A 19,700-nucleotide genomic window follows, 5' to 3' on the forward strand; every position below is an offset into this window, starting at 1 on the left:
TCTATTCCATGCATACTGTAACTCTCAAACCACTCATCTGACTGCTCTCAAATTTGGTGAGTGTCACTCTAATGGCATGAGTGTGTGCAGTGCCAAATTCCATGCTATACGAACAAAAAATGGCACACCTACGGGCTCTGCCAGGGGGTCAAGGCTGTGTTGATTAGCTTCGGCAAGTTAGCAAGCGCCATTTTCAATTATGGCGCCTCATGGAGCATTTAGAACCAGCTCCGTGCACGAAAATCCGTGTTGGGCACGAGCTCTCATGCGCGTACATGTTGGTGAACGGGTACCTACAGCCAATCATTACTCCGTGCGACACTCCACTGGACTCAGGTGTGCGTTCCCGAGCAACTTTTTCTGCTTGTTGTTACGCTGCAAGCAAGGTATGTGCATTATCGCCACCCTCTGAATTGGAGGATGACTCTCTTTTTACAGAATGTCCAATAAAGATCAATGTAGGTCCATGCGTCATTTCCAGCTTTGGATCTTTGCGCATGGTCAGAGCCTACTGGCGCTGGATCGGAGCTCCAGTGTTCAATATGGCGTTGACGAAAATTGGCCGGATTTACTAGCCTAGCATCGGCCATTCATTTGTATGGAGGGCGGGACTTAGTCACGCTCTCCAGTTATATATAATACCTCCATGGGCTCTGCACTATAGTGAGGATAAAGCCAGGGAAGTGCTGCTGGACTCAAACGGCTCAACTCATACCTATCCTGCATGCTCCCCATCATGTGGAATGCAGGAGCTGTGCCAGACCTGTGCCAGACCTCTGCCAGACCTGTGCCAGACCAACATCATGGATTCTGCCAGATGGGCATGCTAAATGGGCATAGCTGGCATAGACTCCGCCACCCGTCACCCTCCACAGCTGCCGCACAGCTGCCTCATTGCCCAGACATTTCTACACAAACCCAGAGCCTTCAGCAGCTTAAGAGACATGTTCCTTCAGCAGCTTAAGAGACATGTTCCTTCAGCGGCTTAATCAGTGGCGGACATCCCGGGTTCAGAGAGTAAAAGTTCTGCCAACTATTTGATCCAACCATTTAGTGAACCAGCTCATCCTAATTAGCTGCCCGGTAGATCGGATAACTAGTGATATCACCTGTGTTGTGCACAGGTAGAAAGAATATATGGCAGGACTTTTACTCTCTGGAACCAGGAATGTCTGCCTCTGAGCTTAATAGACATGTTTCTTGTAAGTGTGCATGAGCTTGGGTCTGACTTTAAATCAGTTGAGAGTGCACTTCAGAATCTTTCACCTGTGCAGCAGCTGAGGTTATTTTCGATTACAAAGCAGTAAATGTGGCTTTAAGAGTAACACGGGGAGTGGGTGGTGGCAGCGTCGCAGTAACTATTGGATCCTGGTCTCGCGGTGCGGATTCTTTTAGCTAGCTTTTAACCTTTATGGCGGGACTTTAAAACGAGATTTACGAGCGTGACTAGAAATGGAGTGACCCTGACCTTGTCTCCACGGCTTCACGGATGCAAATCATAAAAAAGGGGCTTAAGAGCCATTTGCAAACAAATTAGAGCGTGCAGACTGGGGAGAGAGAGGCGCACAGGAGAAGTGACCTCAAGATGGCGACACGGCCAGGATCTATAACTCTGAGTGGCCGAGTCGATAATAAAGACTCAGACTCTACATGGTGATTGCGTAACAGAGCTTGAAGGAGAGGTGCAAACGCACACCAAAAATCGAGGTGCAGGCAACTGATATAAACTTATGGAGAGAGAGATGCCGCACACTCCGAGTTTCAACAGACTATTTATTAATAAAAGCGGTAACGTTTCGGCCTACGGCCTGATGCGTGATGCGATCTGAAGAAGGCCGTAGGCCGAAACGTTACCGCTTTTATAATAAATAGTCTGTTGAAACTCAGAGTGTAACTCAGAGTGTCTCTCTCCATATGCGTAACAGAGCTTGTCAGAGCTCAAAACCAAGGTTTACAGCAAGGAAGAAAAAAAAAAGAACAGGCCTTGAGGTACCCATGAAAATTCCTCACGCCCTATTAACAGTTCTGCATTTGACACGAGGGGTGTGTGAACACCTTCAACTAGGCTACCATAACTTCACACTTTAAAAGTCAGTTAGTAAGACATCAAAGGGAATGTTCTGTTTTTTTATTATTTTTTTGTGCACCTGATGCATTAAAAGTTATATGACACCCGCTTCTGCAAATAGCGTAAATAAATGGTCACACCGGCACATTCTGCAAAGAACAGCCTTGATGCGTAACAAGTTTCCCAATCTGTAGATTCTTATTTTACACACAGGCTCCTCTTCGTTTTTTATTTTTCACAATATTTCCATATGCAACAGGGTCAACTAATACAGTTTTTCTCGATTGTTAACACACATTTTCTGAAAACATGCCTCATATTCTCAGAACTCTACACACAAATCCAAAACAACACACACAATGGGCAAAACTCCACAATTCTCCTGCAAAATGACACTTTACCTTCAAAACAATGTGATTTCTCCTCAAAATGCTCTTTTGTTCTCAAGAGACACACACAAACCATCATATATCAAGACATTTATAAGGACCAGTTGAACACTGATGTGCTCAGTGTAAAACACTGCGATGAATTGAAAACACTTCTTCTCCATTCATTATAATGACTTGGGCCTTTTTTTGTTCAGTGTTACACTACAAACAGTACTACAAACAGTAGATAAGCTGATACAGTAAGTTGATATGCTTACCCTATCAATATTTTGAAATATCTCATTGTTTTCTATTATATTTCTTTGTATTTGCCGTAATGTTATGCCGTTTTTTCTAGGACAATGCTCATGATTTCAGTTTCCTGTTCAGGAGACAGAAGCCCTTGTGTTGGTAATCTTTCGGCTACCAAACAAATAGTAAAATACTGTAAACTGTGTAGGAATACAAAGTAGGATTACTTTCCCCAAATACTTGAAACATACTTTATTTTTACAGTCCTACAGAACAGCCCACAGGCAATACTGTACTACTGTGCTCATTGAGCTGTATTGTACTGTCCGGTACTGTACTGTATTGATACGCAGCACTGCAATGTTCTAGTGGCTCGGATCTCATCAGAGATTACGGTCCTTGGCCTCCCCATCCTCCTCCTCTTACTCTCACTCCTCTGGCTCTGCCTCTGCCTGTACTACTATACTGTAATACTAAAGCTCTGATTGCTAATTGTAAGACTGTGTGACAGGAGTTTGCCCATCTGAAGAGTCAGTGTGCATGGTAGGGCAGTTAGCTTTAGAATTTGAATGGCAGTGTGTTCTTTGTGAAAACAAGACATTTTCTTCATGAAAATTGTGTCTAATGCACAGAATTGTGTGTAGTGTTTTGAAAACAGTGTGTTTTAGAACGGCAATTTGAGTGTAAAGCATAAATTGTGCTTATAGTTCAGCAGAATCGGTTCAGGAGGTTGGTGCATGAGCTACATATTATTGGAATTGTGTCTCAAGTACCAGAAATTGTGCGTAAACAATTGAGAAAAACTGTAATAAAGGCAATGCAGCGTGCAGGACAGCTTGGCCCTGCTCTCCTTAGTGATAAACATCTCACAACCAAACACGACCGCATACCAGCTAGCACACACACACACACACACACACACCCTCTAGACGGCTTCTGGAACAGAAAGGAACAGACTTCAGTGGTGCGGCTCAAAGCAGGCACTGTCAGCTAGCATGCTCAGCGAGGTTAAGAACGGAAAAAACAAAACGAAAAAAAAAAAAAAAAACGCTCCGTCTTGGAAATCTCACAGAGCCTAAAACACTGGAGGCGCCTTATTCCAAAAAGGACAAAGCCAGCAGAGGACAAGGCAAGGCAAGCATCTGAGAAAGACCAGAACACCCCCCTACACACACACACACACACACACACACACACACACACACACACACCCAGCCCAAGAGGCCCTGCCCGCCATGCCAGCTCTTTAGCTTTCGAGACGATTTATGGCGGGTCGTTCTGGCTCGGGGGCAAGGTGGCGACTCGGAGTGCGGAGAGAAGGGATGGTTCAGCGCCTGGAAGAGTTGCGGGGCAAGCGCTAAAGAGCTGCAAACGCCGCACTGGAACGCTCCAAAAAAAAAGCAACCTGTCACCGTTTCCCTTACTCTCGTTTCTCCTGCGGCCGTGATCAGGCCTTGGGAGGTCTCTGGCATTGCAAGCATTTCTGAAGTGCTCCTGCAAAAGTGATGCCGAAGCTCTTGACATCGTTGGAACGTTTTATCTGCCAGAAAGCATGCGGTCTGACCGGGTGTGTCCTCCACCTGGTTCAGCTTCAGGCACAACAATCAAATGATTTCAGGTCTGCGGTATCTTGTCATGCTATCCATGGAGAGTATAACACGCAATGGCCTAGATTCATACAAGATGTTAAAGGAAATCTCCAACTATAGCTGTGTGATTTGGAATATAAATATATAACATAAATACATAATATGTGATATATTTTGATTTGTGATATAATTACTGAAAGTCAACCTTCAGCTCATATTCCAAATTTCGCTTGAAGTTGGAGCATTTCTGATTGGTGAGCAGGCCTAGGCCATGAGAACCACTGCACTCCCGTTAAGTGAACTTCAATGTCTGAGTTGCAAGCTGTACAATTACAGTAACTGGAATTAGCTCATTGCCCTACAGTACCTCCAAATCTATGCGCACTCAAAATAAATAAAAACGCATAAACAACAGAACTCATGCAGAACACATATCATATTCAGGCTTTCAGTAAGACAATAAATCCCAGGATACGGCATGACACTTGTTTATGAAATAACAGCAAAGATGAGGAGAAGGCACTCGGGGAAGTCATGTGACAGCTGCACTCGCAACTGCAGGGGCCAATCAGCCGTCTCCGTTCTGCTGTCATCATAATGGAATAAGAGGGGGGGGGGGGGAGGGGGGGGGCATCTGGGGACTGGATGGAAAACAGGCAGAGATGAGGGCAGCTATTTACAGCAGACCTATTATGGCTCTGCACAAGACCATCTATTCTGGTGCTTGTTGACGTTGTTGACGTTCAAACGTATGGCACCTGTCTCTTGGGGTCAAAGTTCAACTGTTGAGGTGGTCGCCAAAGGCATCGTTTACTACACCTGTGTGTCATACCTGTGGTACTATGCATGCCGGCGCGGGTCTCAACATGCTGAAACCTCATTTAGAGAAATACAACATTTTTACTTTACTCGTAAAGCACAAAGCAATTCCTCAAGTTGTGCGTCGGACCTAGGCTGGGTAAACCCAGATTGGATTTCGCCCTGCAGCTCAGGCTGGAAACCTGCACATATATCTCTCCTGCTTCCGGTCCACATTTGCTGGAACCAATAGATACAGACGGTTAGATGGTTGCCGCCCCCTCTGTGGGGGAAAACATGCTAACATCACACATGAAAGTCAATGGGCTAACTTGCTAGCAGAACACAAATGTTTTCCCCCACGGGGGGTGTTTCAGCCATGGTAACCACGGTAACTGGGGACGGTAACCACGATTATGACGAGATGCCGTCTGTATGTATCACACCTGGATCAATGGTCTGATTGGTTGAAGGACTATCCAAATGTCATTGGAACCATGCCCATTGATCATGCCTCTTGTGCAGTAGAAATACTGTACAGCGCAGACTCCCCAGACTAATGTTCAATCTTAAAAGACTGAGCTTAGTCTGGTGATAGCCAGACTACATCAGACCAGTAGTATCTCTTCTAAAACCCAAAACCGACAGACTGTTGTACTCGGTAAGCACCAGTAAAGCATGTGAAACGGAACCACAGGCTCAGTGATGTTCCACTGTTGGTATTTCTCCAAAGGCCATGCCGTTGATTCATATGGCCAGCGTGGTGTGTGTGCTCCTTCTTACATCACATGCGGTGACTCATGGATTCGACACACAGACACACTTAGAGTCAGACCTCAACTGAAGGAGCCTGCTAGCTTGTGTTCTCAGCTTGTCTGAGCACCAAGTAACAGTAAAAGTATACCGTAATTTGCAGACTATTAGCCGTGGTGGTTTACACATTGATTTTGCTAAATTTCTTCAGCTCTGAGGTTAATACACGGGGGCAGTTAATATGGTATTAATATGGTTTTGTTTCTTTTAACTTGCATAAAACACTGTCCTGCGGCTGAAACACAATGCGGCTTATACACAGGAAATGACTGCATGCCTTTCTTGCCTTGTCATGTGTATGGTGCATAACCCACCAGTGATTACGTGCAGGAGAAGTACCGGTAGAGTCATCAATCAATCAATCAATCAATCAATCAATCAATCAATCAATAATTCCCTGGACTATGCAATATATTGTCTGGTTGATGACAGAGTGTCAAATATTTGCATTTATCTCAGTAAGACACCAGCAAACAATTGGGTTATGGTTGCCCTTTCGATTTCCCGATGTGAGACTCAGTTCCTATATTAGTGTGTGCCGCTCAAAGCAAAGAAATCTTCTGGAAAACATCCCGCAGCAGTGAAAAATAATCTCCTTGATCTGCGCATCACAGGACACCCGTGCATAATGGGCATGTCAAATCAATTATTAATAACGCCGCTATAACAGAGCTAGAAATAATGGTAGTTTAATTAACTCCTTCGCTTATCACTCTAATTGCTCTCGCTGTGTGCGGAGTGGTGCGTCGGTTGTGGCAGACGTTCCAAATGAGTTCTCATTTTCAGTTTGGAGAGCTTGGAGGTGCCGCTGCATACAGCACAGTACAGCCCAAGACACACACACACACACACACACACACACACACACGCGACTCTTCTGGAGCAGATGGCTAAATGGTGTCTGCTTCACAGTCGTCTTCTACATTTCTACGGAAAATAATTACTACGTAATTACACTGATTACTTCCTGCATCCGAGGGTCTCCAAAGAGAGAGCGAGAGAGAGAGAGAGTGAAGTGTGCGGTGAGAAAGTGGGTCGTTTTTTGGGGGGGGTTAAATAAGTCTGCATACAAAAGGTCTATTAGTGAGCAAGACAAAGTGGGTTAGGAAACAAAAGAGAAGTTTTCTAATCGCTACTCTCCCTGGAGATAAAAAAAAATGGCTGATGTAATTCAGTATAAGTCCTCTTGAAAATGTAGACAAAATGCACTCCGAATTTATTTTTAATCGCAAACCACAGCATTTGCATGTCACCACTGGGAGCTACATTGGAGTGCTGATGCTTTCAAACTCCGCCTTTCTAAGTTCAGAGATACAGCACCCATTCAGTGTAGATATTGTGTGCCTTTCTTCTCTACAGTTATCAGCAAGTCCTCTGCCTTCACGTCAACCGTTAGTGTAGCATTTAAAAGACTGATATGGTCTGGGCCTCTGTCCAACTGTATTGTTACTCGCTCACACAACCTTGACTGAAGCTTTTGTGACACGGCAAACCGCTCACTTTCACTTTCGACTCCTGAGAATGTGCGAATCTGTGACACAAAGGTTGCCTTGTCCTTTCAGGTGAGTTTGCGCGGCGCTGCTGCAGGTGCGTTTAGATATCTCATGTACTACTTCGTGCAACTCTAGAGCCCAACTTCCCTCACCAATGACATCTATACTACGTCTAACACATCTAAGGACCTGAGAGACCTGATAGACCGGTCATTCCAAGTATCCTGTCCTGGTTGCTGACCTGCAAATGAGAAGGACGGGTCAAACCAAATATCACAGTTAACTTCTGGCCAATCTACTACACCGCACTGTTTGCGTATCGGTTAATCAGTAGAGTGTCTTTGGCCCGAAACGAAAGGCTTGCTCTCTTTTCATTACCCTAATACACATAATGAACTTCCACTCTTGCGAAAGACTAAAAACACTATGCTGATAGCTCATTTTATGTTGCAGAGAAACAGTCAGCAATACAAGGTATGACTACTGGGAACATGAGTAGATAACGATATATATCTTCATGGCTGAACTACTGTAGCTACTAAAACCACAAGGATCTCATTGCACAAGACAGTCGTAAACCATTGCAATGCACAGTATTGCAAAGATCACTCTCATTCATATATCCCCCAAGAATAGTGAGAGGAGGGATGCATTTCACAACTACAATATAAGTAACCAAAGTCATAAGTCAGCAAGTAAGGTTCGTGGAAGAAATCTATCTGTTCCTGGTACAGTAAGCTTCTCTGAATTTCTGTTCAATCTGTTCAAAAATCCCCTAACAAAAACTGCTGTGAAGGTACAGTAGGCCAAGAGTTAATGTTTTATGAAGAAACATAAAAGCAACACAGTATGGCGTTAACGTCATCATTTTGGTATTGTGACAACAACACCATCCTGGAAGACGCCAGAGCCAGCCCCTTGGCCGACGACAGGGGTCAGAGGTCAAACTCCATTCCTGAGGACGGATGCTTCCTTTCAGATCATTGGCCAGTAGAGCTCTTGCATCACCGCATGCATCTGCGTGGCGAGCCAAACGCGATTCACACACACACACACACACACACACACACACACACACACACACACACACACACACACACACACACACACACACACACACACACACACACACAAACCCGCGCATTATAGGGCAGAGGGAATGCTCGACTGTGGGGCACAGCTGGTGCCCTGGGACCAGTGGCAGCTGGCATTGCCCGTGAGGTAACCTGTGCATATGCCCGGCTGCGTCTGCCTGGGTGACTGACTGGCGGAGACAGAGAGAAACAGCACAAGGCCTTCTACACTTCTCCGTCCTTCCCAGATCACTGACTCCCCATCTCTGAGTCAACGCACTCACACAAAAGTCCCCATTCATTCCTCTCTAGCCACTGGAAACCCTGACAACAATCCACTTTACTCAATCCAGTTGAGTATTTGTCTTGGACACATACACTTACACGCGCCGAACGTGTAACAACTTATCCTCAGCACTAAAGCTCTGAGACTAGTAACCTTCACTGGCACAGGGAGGGAGTGTGTGTGTGTGTGGGGGGGGTAACATCTCCACATAGGCCAGCCCAGCACTCATCACCCTAGCTCGGACCAAGGCAGGAGTGGGGGTCCCTCACTCGTGGACAGAGAGAGTGGTTATTTCATGACAGAGATCAGATAAGATAACACTTCATTTAAATCCCACAAGTCGGATATGCACTTGTTAATAGCACAATAAATAAAAGTAAAGTAGAATACAGTATGACAGTGTCCAGTAGGGATGTAACGATGCATCGTGACACGAATAAAAATCGATACAAATGCGTGACGATTCGCACCGGTTGATAGAAAAAATGAATCGCGATAAGTCACGTGACTTATGTCACTAGGTACGGGGCACAGAACGAGGGAAGACGACGGTAGGCAACAACTTTGAACTAGAGTGTGTGTGTCAGTGTTCGTATGGGTGCTTGAAATCCTTGAAAATGCTTGGATTTTAATGTGGTGTTTTCAAGGTTTGAAAAAGACATAATTTATGAAGTTGTTTTGTTTTTGCCACGCGTTCGCGTCCAGTTTGACGTGTCTGGATTTTCCGATAATGACAGCAATCTTGTGATGCTGATATTGACTTTTAATTTCTGCGCGTGTAAACTAGTCTAAGCTACTGTGCTTGAACGAAGTTAGCTGTGACAGACTAACCTACTGGTTTTCATCGTTTTAACCACAAAGCCTGTCGACCTTAGGTCTACTCAATTGTTTAGTTAACACCTTGTCATTTCGCGTTTGTCCCGCCGGTCACCTCCGTGCGCCCCATTAGGCTACATCAGAACATATGTCGGGATAGCCATGTCACTATGAGAAAACGTATGACGATAGTGCATTAACACGTGCACTATCGTCATACGTGCAGATTAACACGTTTGCATGCTTGGTAAACATCAGTCTTGCACATAATATTGAGCTGATTTTTTAGTGGAAATGGCTTACTGTAGCATTGTGCTGATAGATGGGAAAAGTTGCCTATTTAAAGGCACAGTCTGAATTTTATTCTCTCCATTTAGTGTGTGCACTTGAACAACTATAATGATGTAGCATATATAACAGTACTGCCCTACAAAGCAGAAAGGCAGTAGGGCCTAACTGCATTTTTGGTCGAAAATTAGTTATTATAATTTTCATGACATTAAAGTTGTTATGAAGACTGATAAGTAAAAATAAGCTAATGTAAAGTAAAAAAAATAAATAAACCTCCAATAACGGCTACATTAACTACAACCATAAGGCTAAGCAACAGCATAACTTTAAAATGTTTTTTTTTTTTTCAGTTTGCACTCTGTATAGTTACTGCCTTTTTGCTTTGCAGGGCAGAGTAGGGCCTGCCATTTATTTTAAGAGGAGAGGTGTACGTAATACTTTGGAGGGAGAGGGAGTGGTGCAATTTGATTTTCTTTAGAGCAACCTCTTCAAACAGCATCAATATAAAAAAAAAATCGTGATAAAATCGTATCGTGAACAAAAAATCGTGATCCATATCGAGTCGTGAGTTGAGTGTATCGTTACATCCCTAGTGTCCAGTACAGTATGACAGTCTGTGACATCAGACTTGTGCAAGGGGCACACACACACATCCCAAAGGTTAGGTGCCGGACCCAGAGATACTTAAAGCAGCATAAAGCACAAAGACCCCACACTGCAGCTCCAATGGAATCAATGTTTTTATCTCCACAGGAGTAACGTTTCGGGGCGGCTTGTCTGAGGAAGCACACACCTGGCTAGCACCACCACTTCTGAGGAAGAGCAAGTTGGCCTGAAACATTAACACCTGTGCTGATAAAAAAAAAAAAAAAAACATTGACTCCATTGGAGCTCCAGTGTGCAGACCACATGGCTTACAATACATCAAGAGTCTGACTTGAAGATTTCTGAATCTGTGAATGAAGTAAACGACCTCTAAATGATGCCAAAAAGGCCACGAATAAAGCTATCGGCAGCTAAGATGCAGCTGGTGCAGCTTGTTCAAAGGCAGGTTGCAGGGGGACCGCTACCCTTAGCCCTGACGCACCAAGTCCTTTTTGGGGCTTTGTGGAAACACAAGACGGTATTTCCTAGAATAACACCAGGTCAAGCAGACACGTCCCAGATGCATCGCATGTCCTTTTAAGTCTATCCACTACAGCGAGGCTGCTGAGACACCTCAGGTCACTCACATCAATGTACAGCCATTGTCTAAAAAAACCTTCAAACACCAAAGCCCGAGCTCAAGAGGGAGAATTCCCACACATAACTGTCTCCTCAGACGTCTAAATAGCATCTATAAACGGGGTTTGTCACTCCACAATCCAAATAAATCATTCTGATGAATGCCTGACGTCCGCTGCCATACAGCAGGCTTAAGCTTAACCAAACACAAGAATCTTAGCTTAGTCTTAGTGCCTAAGAGTAGGCTATTCAATATAGCCAGTTGTGTAAATGATACTGTTTCCTCTATGCAAGGCTACTGTGTTAACACACTCTGACAAACACGGTTTAGAGATGAGGTGTCTTGAACACCTAAATGTATCCTATTCATTATTTGGACAAAATACAATGTATCTTCTATTGAAAATAACTTCCTGTTGTTGGTGGACTGTGGGGCAACACAATTAGAGCTCAGCATAATCCCTTGTATTAAGATGGTTTAGTTAGTTTGTATTGCTGCGGTAGGCTACCTTACGCGGATGAGATCCGTTAAGAAACCTCCGTCCGCTGGAGACAGTGCGGACACTCGAGGAAGTGGCTGCATGTGCATGTGTCAGGGCAATTTTGACCTTGTAGAAAAGTTTGGCTACTCAGTTACTACACTCAGTTCAGACTGCACTAGTATTTCAATAGTAGGCTATTGTTTCCACTGAAGCCTACAGGAGTAAAGAAAGCGATTATGCTGACTGTTCATCTTGTTGACATATACCTGGATTATCTCCATGCTTGGCATATTGGCCCCTCTAATGTGGGGAAAAAGTGCAAAACAAAACAATTTGTTCACACACTGCGGCGTGCATGTACACTTGGTTGGTCAAGAAAAGTATTGCCTCCAAAACGTCCCATTCATTAAGTTACGCGTAACGTGCTGTTGGAGTTTGCCAGCTGTGGCATAAAATGCAAAAATATACCAAAACGCACAATGTCTGCAGCAGAGACATTGGTAAAAGTTTTGCACGCTCGCTCACAAGAACACATATAATCCAAACGCAATGGGTTACAAGAATGGGGAAAAAGGGTTCTCGTACCTGTTCAGACTCCGAATCACCTGCAACGGAGGCCATATTGAAGCAGATCCCGCGCGCAACTAATCAAAACTCTTCCGTCGGCGACGAACCTTCTGTATATTCCATAAATATTGACAGGACAATTTGGACTGATGTTGCTATGGTGTTATGGGCTAGAACAAAACCCCCACCTTTACATTAAACAGCCCGGAAACGAAAAGGACAGTCCACAACAGAAAAGCGTCCGTCTGAAAGCAGCCACAGGTAAAGTCCACTGTAGGCTATGTAGTAGCCTAGAAGAAGCTGCCAAAGTTTGCCACAACCCACCGTAGGGGAAGGGTGCAGCATGCTCGCTTGTAGAGCTCAAATGCGACGGTAACGCTACAGAAAGAGAAAGTTTGCTATGTATAAATACCTGTGGCTCTCACCAAACTTGCAAAAAAGACTGTCTATATCATCTGCTCGCCATCTCCATTACTGTTAAGTCACGTTTCGTTTGTTTCCTCATTTACGTTCTGAAAGCGGCGTGTTTACAGAGAGAACATGATTTTGGTTTGTGTGTTTATTTATTTGTTTGTTTGTTTGTTTGTTTGTGGGGGGTCAACCAGGTAAAGAGTGTCAGTCGTTTATCATTTCTGTCACCTTTTATGTTTTGTGAAGTAGGCTATAATCTTTCACGGCACAAACTATGAAAGTAATTCCTGCAAGCTAACTTTCCTCATTCTGGATTTACCTGCAACGCTTCTGGTAGTGAACACCAGAGGACGCAGTATCCTACAGTATTTCTTCTAGACTCTTGAGGGAAAAAATCAGCTGAACGAAGCCTAGGCTACTTATCAACTCTCTATTCAGTCTGCTCCTATAGCCTAATATTTCAAAATTAATGTTCTATCTAGGCTATAAGCTACATCTACTCAGGGGAATAGGAAATAATAGAGCAGGACAAAGATACGGAAGAAGATACTGTTTCATAGACTACAAAATATGCAGACGCGGCATCAATGCCATTAACACTTTTGTCGAGAATAGAAATATATAATCAAATATGATCTAATGTTAAATTAATATTTAATTACATGTTAATTCCTGTCCTTGTAGAATTATTACTACAATGATTATTACAATGTAACTGTGAGGACAGTCTGCACTTACTTCATTCGTACACAAGATGGCACCAGTCTTTAACCACAGGCCTGGGGTCTGGGATCAGTTGGGGAATCAGAATCAGTCTTGATTATTGGGTGATTGTGGCGTTTGTTAATAGTGGCACAATATTGCCACTGGCCTGGTAAGGTAGTGTGACGTGGTAAAATAATACATAATATTTGAATGGCTGAATTGAAGAAGCACATCATGGGAACATTTCTGACTTGGCAAAATATGTTTTGATAGTGCAAAAGTACCCATTGGCCCACTCTACAGCGCTGTATTTTAATATGTTCATCTGAAGTTCTGTATAGGCCTGGTAGAAGTATACAGAGATTAAGGGATTTCTTTCCGGCCAAGCAGCAGTGGCAAATATGATAGCCTACCTGACAAGAGTTGGCCAGAGTTAAATGGGATGATCAGAAGAGGGATTATGGTTTGGTTATTCCCAGGTGAACTTCAGAGTAGATCAGCATGAGGAGATATTGTTGTTGTTGTTGTTGTTTACCTTATTCTGTCATAAGCTATGAGTGAGGCCTGACCCCCATAGGTGAAGCAGATCAGAAGCCTCACACAGAGCACCGGCTCACAGCCTCGGATCCCAGCAGGTCAATGTGTTACATCATGACCCAAGCAACTTGTTTACAGGTCAGGAAACCATTCCAGTTTGTAGTCGTACCAGTAAACCTTGTGTTATTTAGAATGATGATAACTATTATTATTACAACTATGTTGTTACCCTATAGGCTAAGTGGTGGTGTGCTTGTCATCAATTATATTAGGCCTATACCTGCCTTATAGGCCTGCCTTACCTTATGTAAGGCGGGCCTATAAGGCGTAAGGCTTTGTAACATTTATAATATTAGCAAAGCACCAGTTACACTGGCAATGCACAACGTTTTAAATCTAATCTGCTTATAATCTTTTGTTACCAGAGTCAGGTAGGCATAGGCATAATGTCTGGTATGCTTACCGAATGCCATTGCTTTTCATTCATCTTATTATTTTTTACCGTCATGGCTTTAAAAAGCCACTTCATATGTGTGCCACGTCTCGTGTATTCCGTTTATTAAGCCCGTATTCGTCTACTCTTTATCCGCTGTCCCACGTGATTACCTCCGTTATTCGGAGCTGTGTCAGCGGTACAGGGTCTGAGTTGCCCCCGGATGCACGGCAGCATGACCCCGCGCGCATGATGGATGATTACCGAGGGAGAGCCGCAGGAACAGCGTGCGCTCAACCTGCCAGTCCGGCGCATTAGCGGAATCCTCAACTGACATACAAACCCATCGTGTGGCACGCGAACGCGGCCCGGTCACAAGTCAAGTTACGTAATGAGATTTCCCCCCCTTCCTCCTCTTTTTCAAGGGAAGGGCAGAGCGCAGGTCGAGGTAGGTTATTCTTCAGAATCCAAGTGCATTCTTTCAAATAAACTGGGTTTACCTCTTGGAAAAAGAGAAGAATCAACTATTTATCCCAGCCTAGGTCTAAATGAATATAGCCTACAGCATTCACTTCTGATGATATTGTATAACACAGGCGTATCTGGCCTGTTGTTTCATTTTAATCCTTAGGGGCTTATGCTGTTTCTCCATGAAAATAAATAAACTCTGTGAAGGAAAATGACAGCTCAGAAGAACACCTTCTGTTCAGAAATAATAAAAAATAAATAATAATAATAATAATAATAAACTGTGTCCTTCCCTTCACAAAATATCCCTGCTGTGGAGTCACTCTAAGAAAATGGAACACAATAATAAAAAAAAAGGTGCTCATAACAGAGTGAAAAAACAGAGAATAAAAATAATACTCCAACATCCCTTGCTTCATATAAGCTACAGCAATCTGCACAACCTTGAGTGTTTGGATGCTTCTTGCACTCCCTCAGATCTAAGGTAGTGCAGACTACTACTACCTGTTCTGTTCAATAAAGCAGCAGAGAGGACATGTGAGTTGAGAGAGAGAGAGAGAGAGAGAGAGAGAGAGAGAGAGAGAGAGAGAGAGAGAAAGAGAGAGAGAGAGCATCTTCAGTGTAGCCCATGCCTCCAATCCTTAGAAATCCCAGCGGACCCCTCTCGTTGTGTATTTCCCCATAGATAGGATCACCCTTCCTTGATTCTTATAAATAGACTAGCTGACTGAGGACAGACAACCGTTAACAGACACAGAGATAGCAACAGGGGTCTAGAAAAAGAATTATTGATATCCCAGGGGTCTAGGAAAATATGCCTGCAAGATATCGTATTTCCACCATCAAAATAATTCACAGTATTTATGACACCACCAGTTTAAGCCCAATGATTTATCAACTAATACCCTTTTTTGTGTGGTATCATGTCAAGGTAAATGTTCAAGGAAAGACTCTGAAAGAAAGAGCACACACAAACAAGGAAAATACATAAAATCAATCATTTATTCAACAATAGTTCCATTTTAAAAAATAAATTAATTAATTAACATCCAACATAAAGGATAATGACCAGCAAGATCAAAGGCCTTTTTTGACAGCATGAACTGAATGAACCAGCCATCCAGTTATTAGCAGCTAACAATAGTCACCGACAAGTTTTGCAGTTATTTTACCAGAAAAAAATAAAAATAAAATTCACATGATTTACCTATGATAGTAACTTCTACATTATCGCTTTGGTTAACTAAAGAGGACCTAACCATACTGATACAAGAACATACTCTTCTCCTCAATGTCTTTTTTCCCCCCACTTCATAAATTGTTTTTTCTTTTTTCTTTTTTTTTTTCAAGTAACAGGTTTCCCTTCTCTGAATGGATGGGCAGAATGTTTTTTTTTTCCTTAAAAGAAAAACACATCTACAAGTAGCTTTCCCGGTGGGTTTAAATACAGTATACATTACATCTTGGTGCGGCTTACAGTACATTCACACACACACACACACACACACAGCCTTACCGTACACTCACAGAAACGCACAGCCTTATCGTACACACACACACACACACACACACGCACACGCACAGCCTTCTAGCCACAGCTCCTGGACAGTACACTGAGCAGCGTAGCAGCAGCAGCCTCGGAGAGGACCAGGGGCGTCACTAGACCCCAAACTCTACTGGGGCACAGTCCAATATAATAATAATAATAATAATAATAATAATAACAATAATAATTAATAATAATAACACATTCTTATTATTATCAACATTAATAATAATATTGTTATTAATAATAATAATGATAGTAATCATCTGCTGCCAGAGACAACAGAAGCTAGTTAAATACCTTAATTTATTTACCGGAGCACAGCAGTTCAATACTGGAGTGTGGGCCCCAGTAAAAAGGGTCAAGTGACGCCCATAAAGGTCACCCCCCCGATGCTGCCCATTCATTCTCTGAAAAGCGTACAGTCACTAGTATAAACCACCAGCGACAGACATTATGCAGTACAGATACTCGTCAGGAAACAGCAATACATTTCATCTCTGGAGACCAAGACAGTCCCTTTACGTACGCGATGTTAATAAAGTTACAATCTAATCTAAGTATGTAACCTCTAGCACAACAACGGTAATGGTAGTATACACAAGTAGTGGATATGATTTAGTTTTTTTTTGTTAAATATTATTATTTTATTTTTTTTGTTACATTTCTGTTTTGTGTTTTAAGATTTGTCATTAGTTAAGGTCCATTTTCAAGTAAACCCTGAACTAATTTTATAGTGCTAAGCCCTTCTAATGTTTAAGAGTTGATTCTTGAAAGACCTTTTAAGGTCAATACTGTGCTACAATAAAGGACAGAAATTTGTAGAAAAATAATATCCTATCTGCAGCGGTTCTAAAACATGGCGGAGTAGAGGATAGATCAGTTAGTCCCTGGCACTGGCTTGGGTTTATTCGCTGCTGCATTAGAACAGGTTAGAATCTTGTTCCACGGGTTCCCCATTCTGCCCTAGGCTACATTATCTTCTACCCATCCCTGCTTCAAGCTAGCCTCTTTTGACTCAACATCATCATCTTCACGCTTTTGATTGGCTACATCAAGGCAATGTTCAGCCAATCAAGAGCATCCTTGTTGAGTTTAGCCAGGTGCTCAGCCAATCAAAAACGCCACTGCTGCTGAGTCAGGTTCTCGGAGCAGGGACGAGTGAAACGAAGCACGTAGTGCAAGAGTATCCCAAGCAGGAGCAGGACTGTGAGAGACGCTGAGTTGTAGTAGAGTTATTGCATTGAAGAACCTGACTTGCTGATAAGGGGCTGGTGCCTTGGAGACTGCTGTCCACACACAACCACAATCACAACACAGAAGATTACATCCATGAAGGTGTTTGACAGCAACTACGTTACCCCACCAGCTGGAGTAGTGGGGTTCAAGAGCTTTGGCCAGAGAACGCCAGCGACAAAGGACCTCAGAAGTCTGTGAAGGCCCCGCGAGAAACGATTAGTAGGTATACAAAAAGCCACGGCAGTTAGCGTGAAGCGTACAGAGCACTTGAATGACCGCGTTTACGCATGAATGGATTCACCACTAGCTAAATGCTAATCTAACTCCATACTGATGAATGGATTCACCACTAGCTAAATGCTAGCCTAACGCCATAGTGATGAATGGATTCACCACTAGCTAAAAGCTAATCTAACCACAGTGGGATTCAAAAGAAAGTGCTGAGTTGAGAGAGCAGTATTTCACACTATACGTCCAACAGGAACACTTCCTAGTTGGTACCTAACGACTTGGGGTTCTGGCGGAATCTGGAGAAAAAAAGCCAGCGAGTCTAAGTTCAAACAGCAAGGATTGCACCGAAATACAAAGGTGAAAGGTGAAGTGCAACAATCAGCAGTTAATACAATCGCCAGCCATCAACCAATGCAGCAATAGATAGCTGGGAACAGAGCATGTCAGAGCCTCGCAGATGTGCCAGGATTGGCCAGGCTGAATTGTCTGGACACATGGATTGTGCTTTGTGATTGGTTCGTTTTTTGGGGGGTGGGAGGGTCTAAATGGTACCAGACCACCTCTTCACCTCTTCTTGGATAGGAGGGGGCGGGGGAGCGGTGGGGTTGGGGGGTGTTGGACAGTGCATTTGTCAGATATACATCCTCAGAAAAGGCTAAGACTGGAAATACTAGCAATGGCGACTACTCAGTTCAGTGCAGGTGCAAGGGAGGGCGCTTTCTCTTGTGCCCTTCAACATTCATAATCTCTCCCCCTCTCTCTCTCTCCCCCTCTCTCTCTCTCTCCCTCTCTCTCTCTCTCTCCCTCGCTCTCTCTCTCTCCCTCCATCATATTCTCTTTTCTAGCACCAGTGGCGGCTGGCTAATGCTAGTGACTAGAGCACCACCCTTTCCCAATTATCCAGAGAAAATCTATTGAATTTAACGCAAATTAATTCCTTAGTGTGCCAATGTCAGCACAACATAGATTTCTAATTATATTTGGTGATTTTCTATATGAATATGTATACTTCCTGAAGGAAAATTCAAACATCGCAGAAGTATCCACAGCCACCTAGACAATATTAAGAGATTACGGCTGTGTCTCAAATCACATACCTCTTCCGTCAGTACACAGCTAGTGTACACTGAGCGCTTACTAGCGCTGTGCCCACTTTTCGATGGTTAGTACTGCTCCAAAATCTGCACTATACGCTTAAACTAAGTTTTTGAAGTGTGCAAGGAGACGGTTTGAGACACAGCCAATGTTTTGGCAAGCTTAGCATTGGCTACAGCTAGCTGAAGGCTACAGGATTAGAAATACTACAGAAGGCACAATGAAGAGCTGACACAAAATGGAGTCCTGAACAACAGACTACAAAACGTTTGTGGATTGTTTGAGTTGGCTGCATGTGGACTTCAGGAGAATGAGGCCTTGAGAAGAATGGAACGTTTTCTCAGAGCTCACCACACTGGCTATGTTAGAGACCGGGTGACCGAGACATCTGACTTAAAGCAGTCACTAAAATATGTGCTGGCCAGAAGGAGAGGGCAACTTTTATGTCCAAGTAGAGCTACTGGCCAGTGACTGGACAAGATTACCTCATGGTGTTGCTCTGGATATTTTCAGATTTGTTTTTTGTTTAGCTCCAGCCGCCACTGTTAGCACTAGCTCGCTCTCTCTCTCTCTCTCTCTCTCTCTCTCTCTCTCTCTCTCTCTCTCTCTCTCTCTCTCTCTCTCTCTCTCTCTCTCTCTCTCACCCCTCCTTCTTTTCTCTCTCTCCATCACCCCCCCCCCCTCTTTCTCACCCTACAGTGGACGAGGCATCGTCAGGAGTGGTGCTTGTTGAGGACCGCATCCTTCTCCCTCTCCTCTCCTCTCCCTCCCCTCCTCCTCCTCCTCCTCCTCCCTCTCTCTCCCTCTATCCCTCCTCCTCCTCCTCCCTCTCTCTCCCTCCTCCTCCTCCTCCTCCTCCTCCTCCCTCTCTCTCCCTCCTCCTCCTCCTCTCTCTCTCCCTCCCTCTCTCTC

The 19,700-nt window shown here is 43.8% G+C and overlaps 1 protein-coding gene across 1 annotated transcript in view; it reads right to left on the reverse strand.

Annotated features, from left to right (window-relative positions):
- Positions 1 to 12,357, reverse strand: part of LOC134069984 (ankyrin-3-like) — a gene marked incomplete at its 3' end in the record, with an annotated part of 135,134 nt that extends 122,777 nt beyond the window's left edge. Inside the window, 1 exon segment of the mRNA XM_062526159.1 lies at positions 12,142 to 12,357. Within this exon segment, the coding sequence (XP_062382143.1) occupies positions 12,142 to 12,177 (36 nt within the window).
- Positions 12,358 to 19,700: the final 7,343 nt, after the last annotated feature.

This window comes from Sardina pilchardus, chromosome 22, assembly GCF_963854185.1.
Source record: "Sardina pilchardus chromosome 22, fSarPil1.1, whole genome shotgun sequence".
NCBI lineage: Eukaryota > Metazoa > Chordata > Actinopteri > Clupeiformes > Clupeidae > Sardina > Sardina pilchardus.